Raw genomic sequence first — 14,993 nt, 5'->3', positions numbered from 1 at the left:
AAAGCAAAATAGGAAATCATAGAAAAAGAAATGCCATTTTAAAAATTACAGAATGTATAAAGAATTTGGAATTCTACCTATGAGAATACTCAGCAGAGCTGTATAAATACCACTACAAATCATTCTTTACAGAAAAAAAAGACTGTCTTAAATATTTGGAAGCATTAATTTTTTATGGTAGGACTGTGCCTATACTTCACAGAGTAGTCAAATCAATATTTCCAGACACTCCATCTTGGCTTGAGGATAGTAAACTCCCTCTATTTAGCTTTTAAAGCCTTTCACCCTCTGGCTCTAGCCCAATTTTCCCTCATATACTCTGCATTCCAGCCATACCATATCACAATGCTCTATCTTCATTCTCCATAGCTTTGCACAGAGTGATGGGCCTGGAGTCAGAAAGACCTGAATTCAAATCCAGTTTCAGATGTGTAATACTAATAAGACCCTTGTCAAGTCACTTAACCTCTGTTTGCCTCAGTTTCTTCAACTGTAAAATGAGAATAATAGCATATCCTTTATAGATATTTGCTATGAGGTCAAATAGAATAATATTTGTAAAAAGTTGCCTGGCGCAGTGTTTGGCACATAGTGGATGCAATATAAATACTGAGTTTTCCTTTTCCTACTTTCAAACCTGTAATACATTCTCTCCTCACACCTTGTAGATGCCCTAATTTCTGAAAAACTCAACTGAAATATTTCTTCCTGTAACAAGGAAGGATCTATATTGATCCCCCAGACACTAGCATCCTGTTCCTAAAAATTATCTGAAATTTATCTACCTTAAACCTACAGGAAGATTATAATATCCTTTGAAAAGTACTTATCCCCAGATCCTTTTAATTGAGAAAGAATTAAGTACTGCTTATTAGTTTAAGGATTTCCAATTGCTATTTAAAAATATCAGAAACAAATGATTTTAATCCGGAGTCTGGATGCTTATTGGTGCAATGCTAAGTAATTGTTGTGTTTTTTTAGGCAGGGAACACTAAATTTATTTTAAATTAAGCTCATTTTAAAATATTTTCTTATTTCATTGTTCCTTGGATAATGATCAAAGAAAAATATAATTATAACTAATTATACCAAAATTAGATATGAATTTCTAAGCCTTTTGAATACTATTACAATTAAATATTAGAAGCTTCTTTAAGCCCTGCTTATGCTTCTACTTCAAAACAAATGTTTTCAGCTTCAATGTATTGTCTTTGACATAACTTATGTAATTTTATACAAGTCAACTACAGATAATTCTTGCTTTACCCAACAAGAGGACAGCAGTGCAGTCAGGACCCCAGACCCTGAAGAGGGAAGTAATACAGCACTGAAGCTACAGAGAAGTTGGGACCATGTGGAACCCCATGAGTGGAGGGGAGGGGAAGGAAGGTCCGTAGAATGGTCCACTTATAACAGCAACATAAGGGTGATTTATCAACCTTGATGTACTTGCTCAATCCATCAGTGCAATAATTAGGAATAATTTTAAGGTATCTGCGACAGAGAATGCCATCTGTATCCAGAGAAAGAACTGTGGAGTTTAAACAAAAACCAAAGACTATTACCTTCAATTTAAAAAAATTTTCTCATGTACTACATAATTTTGCTATCACTAATATTTTTTCCTCGAGGATATGATTTTCCTCTCAACACATTCAATTTTGGTCAATGCATAGCAAGGAAACAATGTAAAGATTATCAGACTGCCTTCTGTGGGGAGAAATGGGGAGTGAAGGGAGGGTAGAGGAAAATATGTAAAGTTCAGAACCTTACCAAAAAATTATAGGTAGAGACTGCTATTGTATATAATTGGAAAACAAATGAAATATTTATTATCTGTCTTAAAAAATAAAAAATAAAATAAATTACTACTGTTCTCAAAAAAAATGGTTCACTTAACTTGAAGCCGAAACTGGGTAAACTATTGAAATATTACAAAACTTGCACAAAGTTGTCAGCCTCACTCTCTTCCAGAATCATTGAAATCCAGTGGCAAGACAAAAGATAGATTGACATTTTAAAGAACTGTTTCATAAGTCACATTCATGTCATTTGTTTTTAATTTTAGGCTGCTATTAAATTATATGGAGAGTTTTGAACTGGCATAAAAACATTTATAAGCATCCTTTTCAAAACTATGACCTGAGATCTATTAGGAGTCTTTATTCCTTTTTTCTTCCCTGATTTATCATTTCTATGCCCCTATTATCTTAGGTCTTCATCAAAGTCTGGTGAATAAATGAAGAAAGAGGAGAAATTTTAAGAAGTTATGTCAGTGGTCATAATATTACTTAAATACTGCAAGAATATAATGCTGTTTACTTACTATGCACAGATTCTATTCAAGTACTATAATTATATAGAACCTTGAATGTAGTCTTCAGGAAAATTTTAGAAGTGTTTAACTAGTCACACCTAAATAGTTTGTTTTGGATTTAACACATTTATCTTGAAAACTGGGAGTTAGAAAGGAGAGGAGGGGGGAGGGAGGAGACATCTTTGAGTCTATTTACCCTATAAGCTGTAGGGATAAGAATGAGAGCTGTGGTTTCATTTTTATGGGTGAAGAAATTCTCTCTACCAGTGCCAATAAGTATCTTCTTTGCAATCTGTAGTCTTAGAAATTTCCTTGGAGTACTGAGAAGTTAATTAACTTGCTCAGAGTCACTAAATCATTATGTGTCAGAGGTGGGACTTGAACTCACCCAATTGAATGGGTTCTTCAGAAAAATAATGAACTGGTCTCTAAATAGATTGATAGCTCTTATGTACTGTGACTAAGTGATTTACAGGGCATCTAGGTGGCACTATGGGTAAGTACTAGACTTAAAATCAGGAGAACATCATCCTCTTTCATAAGTTCAAATCCAGCCTCAGACATTTGGTAGCTTTGAGATCCTGGGCAAGTCACTTAACCCTGTTTGTCTCATTTTACTCATTTGTAAAATGAACTGGAGAAGGAAATAGCAGGATTTGGAAAGAGGTAGATATAAAAGATCAGAGATTGAATTGACAGGGTTTTGCAACAGTTAGGATATGAGTTGACAAAAAATGAGAAAGTGTGTTTCAAGAGACAAAAAGTTTTTTTCTCTGTTTCAGACATTGATGCATAGAATCTTAGCACTGGAAGGAATTTGAGACATCTTATATACCAGTTTTATAGAATTAGGAGCAAAGTCGAGGAGGAGGTGTTATGATTTATTTAAGGGTATACAGTGAGTGAGACACAAGGTACTACAGATAAGATGTCCAGGCCTGGTATTTGGAATTGTGACACTTCGAAGATTCAAAGAAAGGACTGCTATAACTATATGGAGACACTTGCTTCAAAGTAGAGACATAAATCTTTGGGAATGAATGATGCCACCAAGATAGAGAATATCATGAAAAGAAAAGAAATCCAACAACAATAAGATGAACTAACTTTGATATAGTGTTTCCTGTGACCAAATACTATGCTAACTTAACAAATTTTATTTTATTTGATCTTTGAAGCAACTCTACAAGATAGGTGTTATTATAGTTCCTATTTACAAATGAGGAAACTGGCCAAACAGAGGTTAAGCAACTTGCCTATAGTCATACAGCTATCAAATTTCTGAGGCTGGATTTCAATACTTGAACTTAGATCTTCCTGATTTCAGGCCCTGCATTATCCTCTGTGTGACCTCATACTCCAGAAGGAAAAAGCCAATAAGAGAAGTTTGGGATGTGCTTCTATTTGGGAGTGAGGAGAGGAGGGGGAGCCAACTAAGAAATATTAGTCAAAGTAAGAGAATACAGAAAGAACAATGTCATGGATGGCTGAATTGGATGACTGAATAAATGACTGAATAAATGCATAGATGTCAGTGAGTGAGTAAATGAAAGAAAAAAAGGTCAGCAAAAGGTTACTACATAAACACTATGTTACACTTGAGGATACAAATAAAATAAGCAAGACAGTTTCTGCTCTAAAGGAGCTCAATTTCTTTTTTTTTTTAGATTTTTCCAAGGCAAATGGGGTTAAGTGGCTTGCCCAAGGCCACACAGCTAGGTAATTATTAAGTGTATGTGCCCGGATTTGAACCCAGGTACTCCTGACTCCAAGGCTGGTGCTTTATCCACTATGCCACCTAGCCGCCCCAAGGAGCTCAATTTCTAATGGAGAAACCACACATTTAAGTGGCTTCAGCTACAAGCCATTGCAAAGCTCCAGTTATGATGGTGGTGTTGCATCTTGTTTAACCTAATTTCCATTGACAAATATCATTTCCAATTTTAATATTAATCATTTGATAATTGCAAGGAGTTTGGTGGTGAAAACTTTGTTTAATGTATCTATAGAAGCTAAGACTGTTGTGAAGGCAGGGGCCTAAAGTACTAAGGTTTGCCTTCCTGTATTTTAGCTGGAACTAAGTCTGGTGGTCTCAGGGCTTGCCTACCCTGTGCATGGCAATTGATAGAAAGTTGATGGTTTTGATGGTAGTCTCCTTTTCAAGGAGGGTTTATTCCTTCATATATGACTGTAATTCATAGAACTCCTAAGCTCAAGATGCTGGATTGTGCCCACAAAGATCAGAGGGGAAGAGTTGGGCAAAATAATGGCAGTGGTTTTTGACAGGCCTAGAGCATACTCCTTTCTCTCTCTGTGCCTCTGATTGCTTTGCTTCTCTACCCTGACTGGTATACCTGCCCAATTGGCAGTTTATTGAGGATTTTTTTTCAAGAAGGAAAATAAGATTATCAATTTAAAGCTTGAAGGTACATTGAAAGTCATCTATTCTTAATATCTCATTTTATAATTTAGGACCCAAGACTCAAAGAAATGAAGTGACTTTCCCAAAGTAACAATCAAAGGCCTGGGCTCCTGGAGGCTTAAAAACTGCAAACCAAGCTCGAATTCCTTAATATTTTCTGAGTGTGCCCAATCATCATCATAGAATGAGGCTAGAGTGCCAACTGTAAGTTCCCCAAAGGGAGAGAACCCCGTAAAGCAAACACTTAACCAGTCCTTACACTTTCCATACTTGGAATGAAAAGGCTGACACCACCATCTCAGCATCAGTATCTTAGTCATCGCATAACTAAAATGATGAGGACCCTTTTGCTTGGCTGATAAGCAAGATTCAGAGTTTCCATTTGCTGAAGCAAAACTTATAGCCCATAACATCATAGGTAAGAGATGGAAGAGTCCTTAGAGTCAATGTAGTCCAATCTCTTATTTTATAGATGAAAATACTCGTACATGTCAGAAGTAGGATTCAAACCAAGGTCAAAAACAACCCTTCAGGTGTAAGATCATAATTTAGAGCTAGAAGGAGCCTCTAGCATTCATCTAATCCAATCCCCTTATTTTATATATTAGAAAACTGAAACCCAGAAGAGATAAAGGACTTTAGTTGGTCACTTAGATTGTAAATAACAACTGAAATTCAAGTCCACATCATAGAATTTGAGTGTTAGAAGAGACATGAATGGCTATCTATTTCAATTTCTACTTGAAAGGAATCCCCACTGTAACATACCTGAAAAGTGGAAGACTTTTAAAGAGGGGAAACTTAACAGTTTCTCAAATAACCCATTTCACTCTTTGATATTAGTAGTTGTTAGGAAGTTTTTTGTTTATTTGTTTTTTCCTGACAGGTAACCAGGAGAACTGGATTCTATAGAAGTCAAGAAAATAGAGACTGAGAGAAGATAGTCAGTAGTGATCTTTTTTAGAGTAGTTTATTAGCTGTGGGGTAGAAACTAGATTGTAAGATATTTAGGAAAGAGTAAGAAGAGATAAATGCAAATGAATGTAAAAGTTTTTGTGAGATTCAACTGTCAACATCTATTCAGTGCCCTTTATTGTACCAAATACTCTACGAGGTTCTTTGATTAGAAAACCTAAAAAAAGAAACATTCCCTTCGCAAGGAACATATGTTTATCAGGAGAGACAGCATATACCCATACAACACATAATAAACAAAATAAATACTTAAATATAAGATAATTAGAGGGTGAAGAACTAAATATAGGAGTATTTGGAAAGACCTCATGTAGAAAATGTTTGAGCTGGTCTTTGAGACCAGGATAAAAGGGTACCTTCCCTAGCCTATTCAAAAATCTAGAAATAGGGACTATAGTATTGTGTGTGAGAAATAGTAAGGACAATTTGACTAACTACAGATGAAAGGGAAATAAATCTGGAAGGCTATGTTGGATTAGAGCCAGGTTATAAAGGGCTTGAATGATGACACTTTTGATAGGGCATAGGAAAGATCAAAAGAGGCATGGGTTTTGGGGGAAAGAGTTCTGTTTTGGATATGAAATAAGGAAAGATATTGGATAGATAGTTGGAGGTTTATCAGGTTGCAGGAAGAGTTTTATCTATGTGCCTATCTGTGTATTTAAGATGGCAAAAGTAACAAACACTTCTGCCTGCCTTTTAAAGTTCTGTAGTTTGATTCTAGTCTACCTATCTAACCTTTCTGCTCCTAAAAAATACTTATCAATATAGGCAAATCTATTTTTTCACTATTGCAGCACCAGTGTCATACCTGTTCTTTCCCTCATTGTTTCCCCAAACTATAATTCTTTCTCTTCTTTCCCACTTTTCAGACTCATATATTGCATTTCATTTTTACTGGATTAATAGCATTTCTGCAGCTTGTAAGCAACTTAAAATGATGTCTTATGGTTCTTAAATTTCATAACACCTAAGACTGTGCTAGTAATATAGCAGGCACTTGTTAAATACTTATTTAGGTTAAAAAAAAGACAAGTTTCTATCTTAATTCCCCTAACAAAGCTTTCCTTTCCAAGCCACAGATTGGACACTGAGGAATATAAAAGTAGTTCGAACAGATAAGAACCTAACACAAAGTTTCAAGCTCACATTTACTTAATGTTTTTTAGTAATCCTAAAAGACTTTAAAAGTCTCCAAATTTCAGTGGAAAGAGTACTGAATTTGGAACCTGAGATCTGAGTTTGAATCCCAGGTCAGCCTTCACTTGCTTATTTGGATTACACTTAACACCTTTAATGTCTCTAGACTTAAAACTCAGTGTGTCCAAAATAGAATTCAGTATCTTTTCTCTTACACCCACCCTTCTCACATTAAACTTCTCTATTTCTGATAAGAGCAATGATATCTTACAGATTTGTAACCATTATGAGGCAGTTAGGTGATACATTGGATAGACCACTAGGTCTGTAGTTAGGAAGATCTGAGTTCAAATCCTGCTTTAGGCATTTAACTAGCCATGTGACCCAAGTGACTTAACCTCATCCTCAGTTACCTCAACTATAAAATGAGGTAATAATAGCACCTACCTACCAGGGTTTTGTGAGGGTCAAACAGAATATTTGTCAAAGGCTTTAGCAAAGTGCCTGGTTCTTAAGCAGGCATTTATTACTTGTTTCTTTCTTTCCTTCCTTTCATAATTATGTACTTAGTTCCTAACTTGCCACTTAAACCTCCCACAACAACTCTGACATCTGTCTATCCTCATCTTCTTCTCATTAACCACTTTAGCCACCATGTAAATTCAAGCCCTCGTCACATCTCAACCAAACTATTGCTGTGGCCTCCTAATTGTTCTTCCTGCCTCAGGTCTCTCATCATTCCATTCTATCCCCCACTCAGCTGTTACAGTCATCTTCCTCCCCCTACTCAGTAAATCCTATTAGTTCCCTATCCAGAATAAAATATAAACTCTACTATTTGGCATTCAAAGTTTTTTTGTTGTTGTTGTTGTTTACAACTTGACCTCAACTTATCCTTCCAACCATTTGTGTAGTGTGTGATCTTGCCCAGTTGAACTTTTCTCTGTTCCTTGGTTCCTATATACAGCTCTCTTCTTTCTGTGCTGGCACTGGCTATCTGTCACCCTTGGATTGTACTCCATAGAATCTCACTTTCTTCAAAATCCATCTCAAGCACCACCTTTTAACCCAGTTCTTTACTGATTTCCCATCTCACTCAAATGCTAGTGCACTCCATCTTCTTGTATTTATTTGTTTTTTTCTATTTGTATTTGTATATGTATATGTACAAATATAGAGATATAGATAGATGGATAGATATGCATGTGTCTCAACAGAAAGTAAACTTCTTGAGTGCAAGGATACTGTTTTCCTTTTTTTTTGTTGTTGTATCCATAGTGCCTAGTACTAATAGGTACTTAATAAATATTTATTGAGTAATTTATCTGTAAAATGAAAGGGTTAGATCAAATGGCTTCTAATGTCTCTTCTAAAAATCTCTGAACCTACAACAACTAATATGTACTTAATTAAAAAAAATGACTAAATTAGTCATGACATTTTGTTACCATTTATAATCTTTTAATACACTATTATATTTTAAATTGGTCTTTCAGGACTCAAAACTTTATTTTACACATTGCAGGTCAACAGATAATTCACATTCAGGTCAAATTATATTATTTAATGTGAATTTCAAAGTAACTGTCCAGAAAGTTGCACTGAAATTTTGTGTCAGCTATTGCTTGAATTAGGTAAGCCATCAGCTAAAACTTGGACATCTTTCTGTTATACAGAAATTTATATGTATTGTAACAGAATTTGACTCATGCTATTATATTTTCGAGTTGATCATATAAAATACAATTACATTTTTATATCTGATTTTTCTAGCTATTGAAGCTTATGATTTAATAAAATGAAGAATGGATTAACCAAGCAGGGGGCAGACGATTGCCTTATCCCTAAGAAAATGAAAATAGAATATTTCTAGGGAGATGAATGAAATTCAGAGTTGACATGTGACCAGGATATTTTATCTCCTGAAGCTGTTTTACTTCAATTGCTTTTTTTGTGTACTCTTTACTCAAGAGTTACTATACATGGATCCTTCTTATCTAGGTTTTAGTGTGCTTAAAGGGCACTAAATATTTTAGCCACATAATATCATTGGAAAGAGATTTTTTTGGAGGAGAACTGAATTCTTCAGTGATCTAATAGCCTCAAATAAAATTAGGACACTTGCAGGAAAGATTATGTTTAATAAAAGTTTATTGGAATTGCAGCTTCCTTTCTTTATGACTTGAAAAACTTATACAGTATAAATCAACCAAGAATAATTTAGATTCTTGAAAGTTTGCATTCCCCACATCTGAGTGCTTCACTGTTTACTCAAAAGTGTTTGGAGACACATATAGTCCTATGTGTCCCATTTGCAGAAAACTTTTGTCACCTTTCTGGAAAGCTATGATGGATTTGAAGGCTCAATTGAATATCATAAATGCTGGAATGCCAATATTATAAAAAATTAGTTGTAGATACAGTTTTCTGAGAGAATTAGAAGTGCACATTTGTGGATCATAACAGCTACTCACATATTTGTTGCACTTAAAGATGTTTTCTTTGCAGCAACCCTCTGCAATAGGTAATACAATAATATTATCCCCTATTTCACAGATGAAAAACTGAGGCTAAGTGATTTTCTCATAGTTGCAGGAAATATGTGTGTGGCGGGATTTGAACTCATAACTCCTATTCCAAAATTCTTACCTACCTGTTTGTGAAGATTATGGTATAAAAATATTAAGATTTAAATAGGGAGCATCTAGATGGTGCAGTGGATAGAGCACCAGCCCTGGAGTCAAGAGGACCTGAGTTCAATTCCGGCCTCAGACACTTAATAATTTCCTAGTTGTGTGGCCTTGGGCAAGCCACTTAACCCCATTGCCTGCAAAAACCTTTAAAAAAAGATTTAAATAGGGTACTACGTATTACCAAAAAAAAAGTAATATAAAAAGTATTATCCATGAAATCAGAAATGGAAATGGACCAATAATGTTTAAGAGCAATGAATAATAAATAGATGATGGACAGTTGAGTGCTGATGGTTCCTATGAAATGATAAAATACCAAAAGAAAGTCCTCCACCATTTGGGATAAATACTTTACAGAAAATTTAAATTAATCAATCATACTTTGAAAATATTTGTGAACCTGTTTCTGAATATCAAGCATATCATTTGAATATCAAGCACATCAAAATCTATTTACTTTAAGTCTGCCTAAACAATTTTTTTTATTGTCCCTTAAAAGGAATACAAAAACCAGTAATAAGATAACATTTTTTTTTTCTTTCTGTCATCCTGGGTTGTATGTTCGCACAGTCCCCTCTTCAAGTATTTAGTTAAAGTAGAATTATTTATTGTACTTTGCCATCAGGATTTTATTTATAGATGTCAAAATATAGTTTTGTATTTATTTGATCATAATATCATATACATGATCTTTTTGTAACAAGACATGAATGCCATGTATTTCCTTACTCTAAAGAGTTGTTTGATTTCAACTGAATTGAATTGTCTTTGTAGATTTAATATTTGTGGGGCAGCTAGGTGGCACAGTGGATAGAGTACCAGCCCTGAAGTCAGGAGTACCTGGGTTCAAATCCAGCCTCAGGCACTTAATAATTACCTAGCTGTGTGGCCTTGGGCAAGACACTTAAGCCCATTTGCCTTGCAAAAAACCTAAAAGAAAAGAAAAGAAAAAATTTAATATTTGTGGGATTTGTTATTCTTTAAATAATATTGTTTCCCTTTAAATTCAGTATAATTTGTATAATCATTACATTCTTTACTATATTTGGCACTTAGAAAATTCAGGTGTATGAAATAATCCAGCAATTATGTTTGTATATAATTTGATACATATATATAAAGCTTCCATTTTTAAGTTTCTTGATTTCCAATGTATTTTTTAAATTTTCTACTTGATGACCATCATCTTTTCATATCTCCTAGAAATATATGACAGGGACAGTAAATGCAAGGTTGAACTGGAACAAAAACAAATCCCCTATTTCCTTTATAGGCTAACTATAACTGCTAATCTGCGGCTACTGTTAAGTTCTTTTTATAACATGAAAAAAGTTAATTAGATTATGAGATTAAATATTCAATAAGCTTATATATTTCAAAGACATTGAGAGCCAACAAGAATTTTTGTCTTATCCTCTACTTCACAAAATCCTAAATTAGATTATTTCTCTAGTTTTTTTGAATCCTACTGTCACTGGCTTTTCAAACATTGGCAACAGATTGTAATGTATTATCAGAACTTTTGGATACCATTTTGCTGAAATAGCCTTATTGATTTTATGGTGATAGTGAACTAACCATGTTATTTTCAGGATCTGATGAATAAAGCTATTGATTGTTAATATACAAGAATAATTTTAGTCCAAATTTTAAGGTTCAGTAAAATTTATATTAAAATGAAATTCTGAATAAAATGCAAAACAGTCTTGCCTAAAGGGTCATTAATTTGACATAATTATTTTAGACCATTAAGAATGATTAAATTAATAGTTTTTATTATCAAGATTACTTGTAGCATGCAGAATTTTTTTTAAGTACACAGAAATCTTCAAATAAAAGGTAGCTGATTACAGTATGGTAGAATAAACAGTAGACAGGGAATCAAGGGATACTTGATTTTAATTTCAACTTTATCATTTCCAGTTCTGAATTTAGTAGGCATATGATAATAGTTCAACCAGAAAGCATTCAGAAGAAAGTTGCTAAAGATGGTAGGAGTTCTGTAAATCATATTATAAAAATAGTTAAGGGAACTGGGGATGTTAATAATAGCTTGCATTTTCATAATATGATTTATGGTTTATAAAGTTTTTTAATATATTCTTATATTCTATACTCTATTCAGCCCTCTATGACTAGAAAGCCTCAACATACCTTTCCAATAATTATATATTACTCCCTTACTACTACTCTGCAATTCAGCTTGACTGGACTTCTTGCTATTCCTCACTGACTCTCCTCCACATCTGACTTCATGTCTGCCTTTTAGTATCCCTTGCTTCTTTGAAACATCAGGTCAAACACCACTTCTTTACGAGAAGTTTTTTGATTCCCCACCACCCTTCAATTGCTAGTGCCCTCTCCCTCAAAAAAAGAAAAATCATCTCGTTTTTCTTTTGTGTTATACATAAAATGTTTGCCTTAATAAACTAAAATCCTTGCATGACTTTTTTTTTCCTTTGTATTGCCAGTTTCTGTTACAGAACTGGAATATTGTGGACATATAAATGCTTTTTTGATTCATTTTCCCCATTTTATAGATGAAAAAAAACTGAGTCTTGGGGAAATTATGTGATGTGCCTAGTATTATACAAGTAGTGATACCAAATCCATTCTCATACACAACTGTTTCTATGATTCCACAAGGAGACTGAAGCATGGTAGGTAGATCTATAACAACTATTTGTTTTAGTCCTATTAAGGATGAATAAATGAATTCAGCCCAAAGAGAAGGTCAAATGAGCAGAAAGATTATAGCTAAGAAACTAATTAGATTTATTGAATATAATTTCAGGGTGTATACCAATAGGTAGAAGTTGTAAAAAGGCATATTTCAACCTACTATGAAAATGAACTTTCAACACTTATTTGAAGGACTTATCGAATATATCCCAAAGTACAGAGGTCCCCTTCACTGGATATAATATTCAAACAGAGGCTAGGATAAGTTATCTGTCTGACACATTTTATAGTATTTTCCAACTTAAGGCGAGGTGATTAGAATAAATTACCTATAATGTTCAACATATTCAATTTAAGACTGACCATATTTCTAGAAACTAAAAATTTTAATTTTTGCCTTATAGTAAAATAGTATTTGAGAAAGAACAGCTGACTCCTCTGTTGATTCTCATGGATCCTAGTGTTACCCATATTACAAGGATTATCTGAATTAGCATGTTATTACTGTATATAATGCAATGAATCATGTCACCGTTGAGATCCAGAAAATGCCATTTTGTTGTAGTGTTTACTATTCAGTATTTTTATAAATCTGCAAGATAACTCCTCCAGTTTGCAATTTTTGAAGATTTGTTTTTCTTTTTTTTTTTTCTGTGATGAGAAAGAAATATCATTTGGGATGGCCATTCCATTCATTTATAAATAGGCTTTGATTATATTCACTTCTCATATTCTCTATTTAGATCTTTTTGGAGAAAAAAACAAAGAAATGATTAAGATGTTGATGACTTGTCAGTTTATATGTAGGGCTCATTTAGAATATCACCACCAGTGATAGTGTATCTATGATCATTTGGAGAAAGAGGAAAAGAAAAAGATGTAAATGCATAGAAAGCGTCTTTGAAGAAAGCAGGAGTATATATTTGCATGCAGCCAGTTGCCAGTATGTGGTTGTTGTTTTGGCTGACTTTCAAAAAACAGAAGAAAAACAGTTACAGTGTTAATTGTAGTTGGGTCCTAAAGTGAAAATGTTTTTGACAGTTGAAAGAATTTAAAGAGGAAGGAAGATCGGTTTAGTGTCAGCTGTGATTAGATAATCAAAGCTTTAAAATCTCATCTGTTGCTAACATAACCTGGCATTGAATAATATAGGGGTAACTCCATATTCAGAAAGGGCATACCCCATCAGTATAGCTAAAACCCGAATGAGCTTGCAGGTTGTATGAGAGCACGCTTGCACTGAGAGATTTTTTTGGCAGCCCTACAGGATGAGGCTCATGCTGTACAAAGCCGACATATTGAAGCTGAGAGCCCAGGCGAACATAGATGCAGACGTAGAGGCAGCTCTGCACACAATGTAGCGTCTCCTAGGATGGTTGGGCGACACCTTTCTTCAGGTATTTCATTACCCATCAGCCCCTATTAGAGCAGGAAAACGTAACACAGCAAAGAATTAGTAAATAGCATGTGTGTCTGTTAAATCAATTTATTACATAACATTTTAGGAGCTGCAGAAGCATGGCATCCTAAGCTCTTGGCTGCGATTCAGATTTGATAAAATGGCGTCTTAGCAAAAAGAGCTGCTTGCTTAAAGATATGCTACACCGAGCAGAAAAATGAAAATATTATCTACTGCTATTTTGCCCCTAGTTTATTATTAGTCATTGTGAAAGTCACCCTTAATAATGCAGCAAGTGCTATCTATCCCCTCTTACCCTCCCCTCCAGTTTTATTTTATGTGTGCTTTTAAAGAATCTTAACCTAAAAAACAAACTCATTTTAATATATTTTTCAAAGAAAACCCAGGATTATGAATTTCTTCTTTTGGATACTTTGATTTTTTCCATTAAAACCCTTAGTTGTATTTCATAACTACTTGTGTTTAAATCAGTTGACAGTTTAAATATTTATGTAATCTCTGTCCCAATGATGGAATTTTGAATGCAAAATACTTGGTCTTTACAGTCATTAATTATGGTGACTTGACATGTTTAATTCTTTTAAAGTGAAGCAAGGTCTAATATTCATAGTATTCATAATATTCATACAAATAACATTTAAATCATAGAATCATCATGTGACATTTTAAAACATTATTAAACATATTCTAACCTGGAGTATTTGAATTGTTTCTCTTCTGTAGGCTGTCATGTTTTGTTCTTTAAAAAACAATGGATAGAGAGATTTTTTTAAAAAATCAAGTAATTGTCATTTTAGTATTATCCCATACAGAGTAAAATATTGCTGAATAAATTAAGCCTATATAAGATAATCAGATAACTAATGAAAATTTTGTTTACTATTTCTGTTAGTATTCTATTAAATATTTTTAACTAGAAAAATTGTCATATATTAACATTAATTTGAATTTAAATCACTTTAAAATTATTTATATTTAATTTGTATTTTCTGATTTGAGAACAAATCATTAGTTAGGGGAGAGAATGTAACAAATTTCCTTTCTGTTTTATAAATAGTAATTTAGAAATAAATTTGAGTTTTTATGAGAGAAATGATCTTGATGATAGGAAGATTATTAAGTAATCTCTTTAGCAAAATTTATTTTGTTTAGATAAATATTAGTATTCTAAAGCAGCTGTGATTTAACACAATACTATGTAGATCCTGTTCTCTTAGATCTTGAATTTAGTGTCTACTTTGCTAATGTATGGTCAAAGAAATCATCATTTTACAAATCTTTTTATTTTATTTTCTCATTCCTTTAAATTTGATTCTTATTTCCCCATTCTGTCTTTAAATTAAT

The 14,993-nt window shown here is 33.5% G+C and overlaps 1 protein-coding gene across 13 annotated transcripts in view; it reads left to right on the top strand.

The window, feature by feature from the left end:
• Nucleotides 1-14,993, top strand: part of TNRC6C (trinucleotide repeat containing adaptor 6C) — a 233,329-nt gene that overhangs the window by 118,037 nt on the left and 100,299 nt on the right. For 10 of the 13 annotated variants that reach the window (XM_074225068.1, XM_074225069.1, XM_074225062.1 and 7 more), the window contains one exon: nucleotides 13,489-13,626. The exons of the other annotated variants lie outside the window; for them this stretch is intronic. In XM_074225068.1, the coding sequence (XP_074081169.1) occupies nucleotides 13,489-13,626 (138 nt within the window). The remainder of the gene's footprint in view (nucleotides 1-13,488; nucleotides 13,627-14,993) is intronic. 13 annotated transcript variants of the gene reach the window in all.

The sequence above is a fragment of the Macrotis lagotis genome, chromosome 2 (assembly GCF_037893015.1).
Source record: "Macrotis lagotis isolate mMagLag1 chromosome 2, bilby.v1.9.chrom.fasta, whole genome shotgun sequence".
In the NCBI taxonomy this organism is placed as follows: domain Eukaryota; kingdom Metazoa; phylum Chordata; class Mammalia; order Peramelemorphia; family Peramelidae; genus Macrotis; species Macrotis lagotis.
Note: the sequence above shows the minus strand (reverse complement) of the source record. Positions and strands in the feature narration are given on the sequence as shown.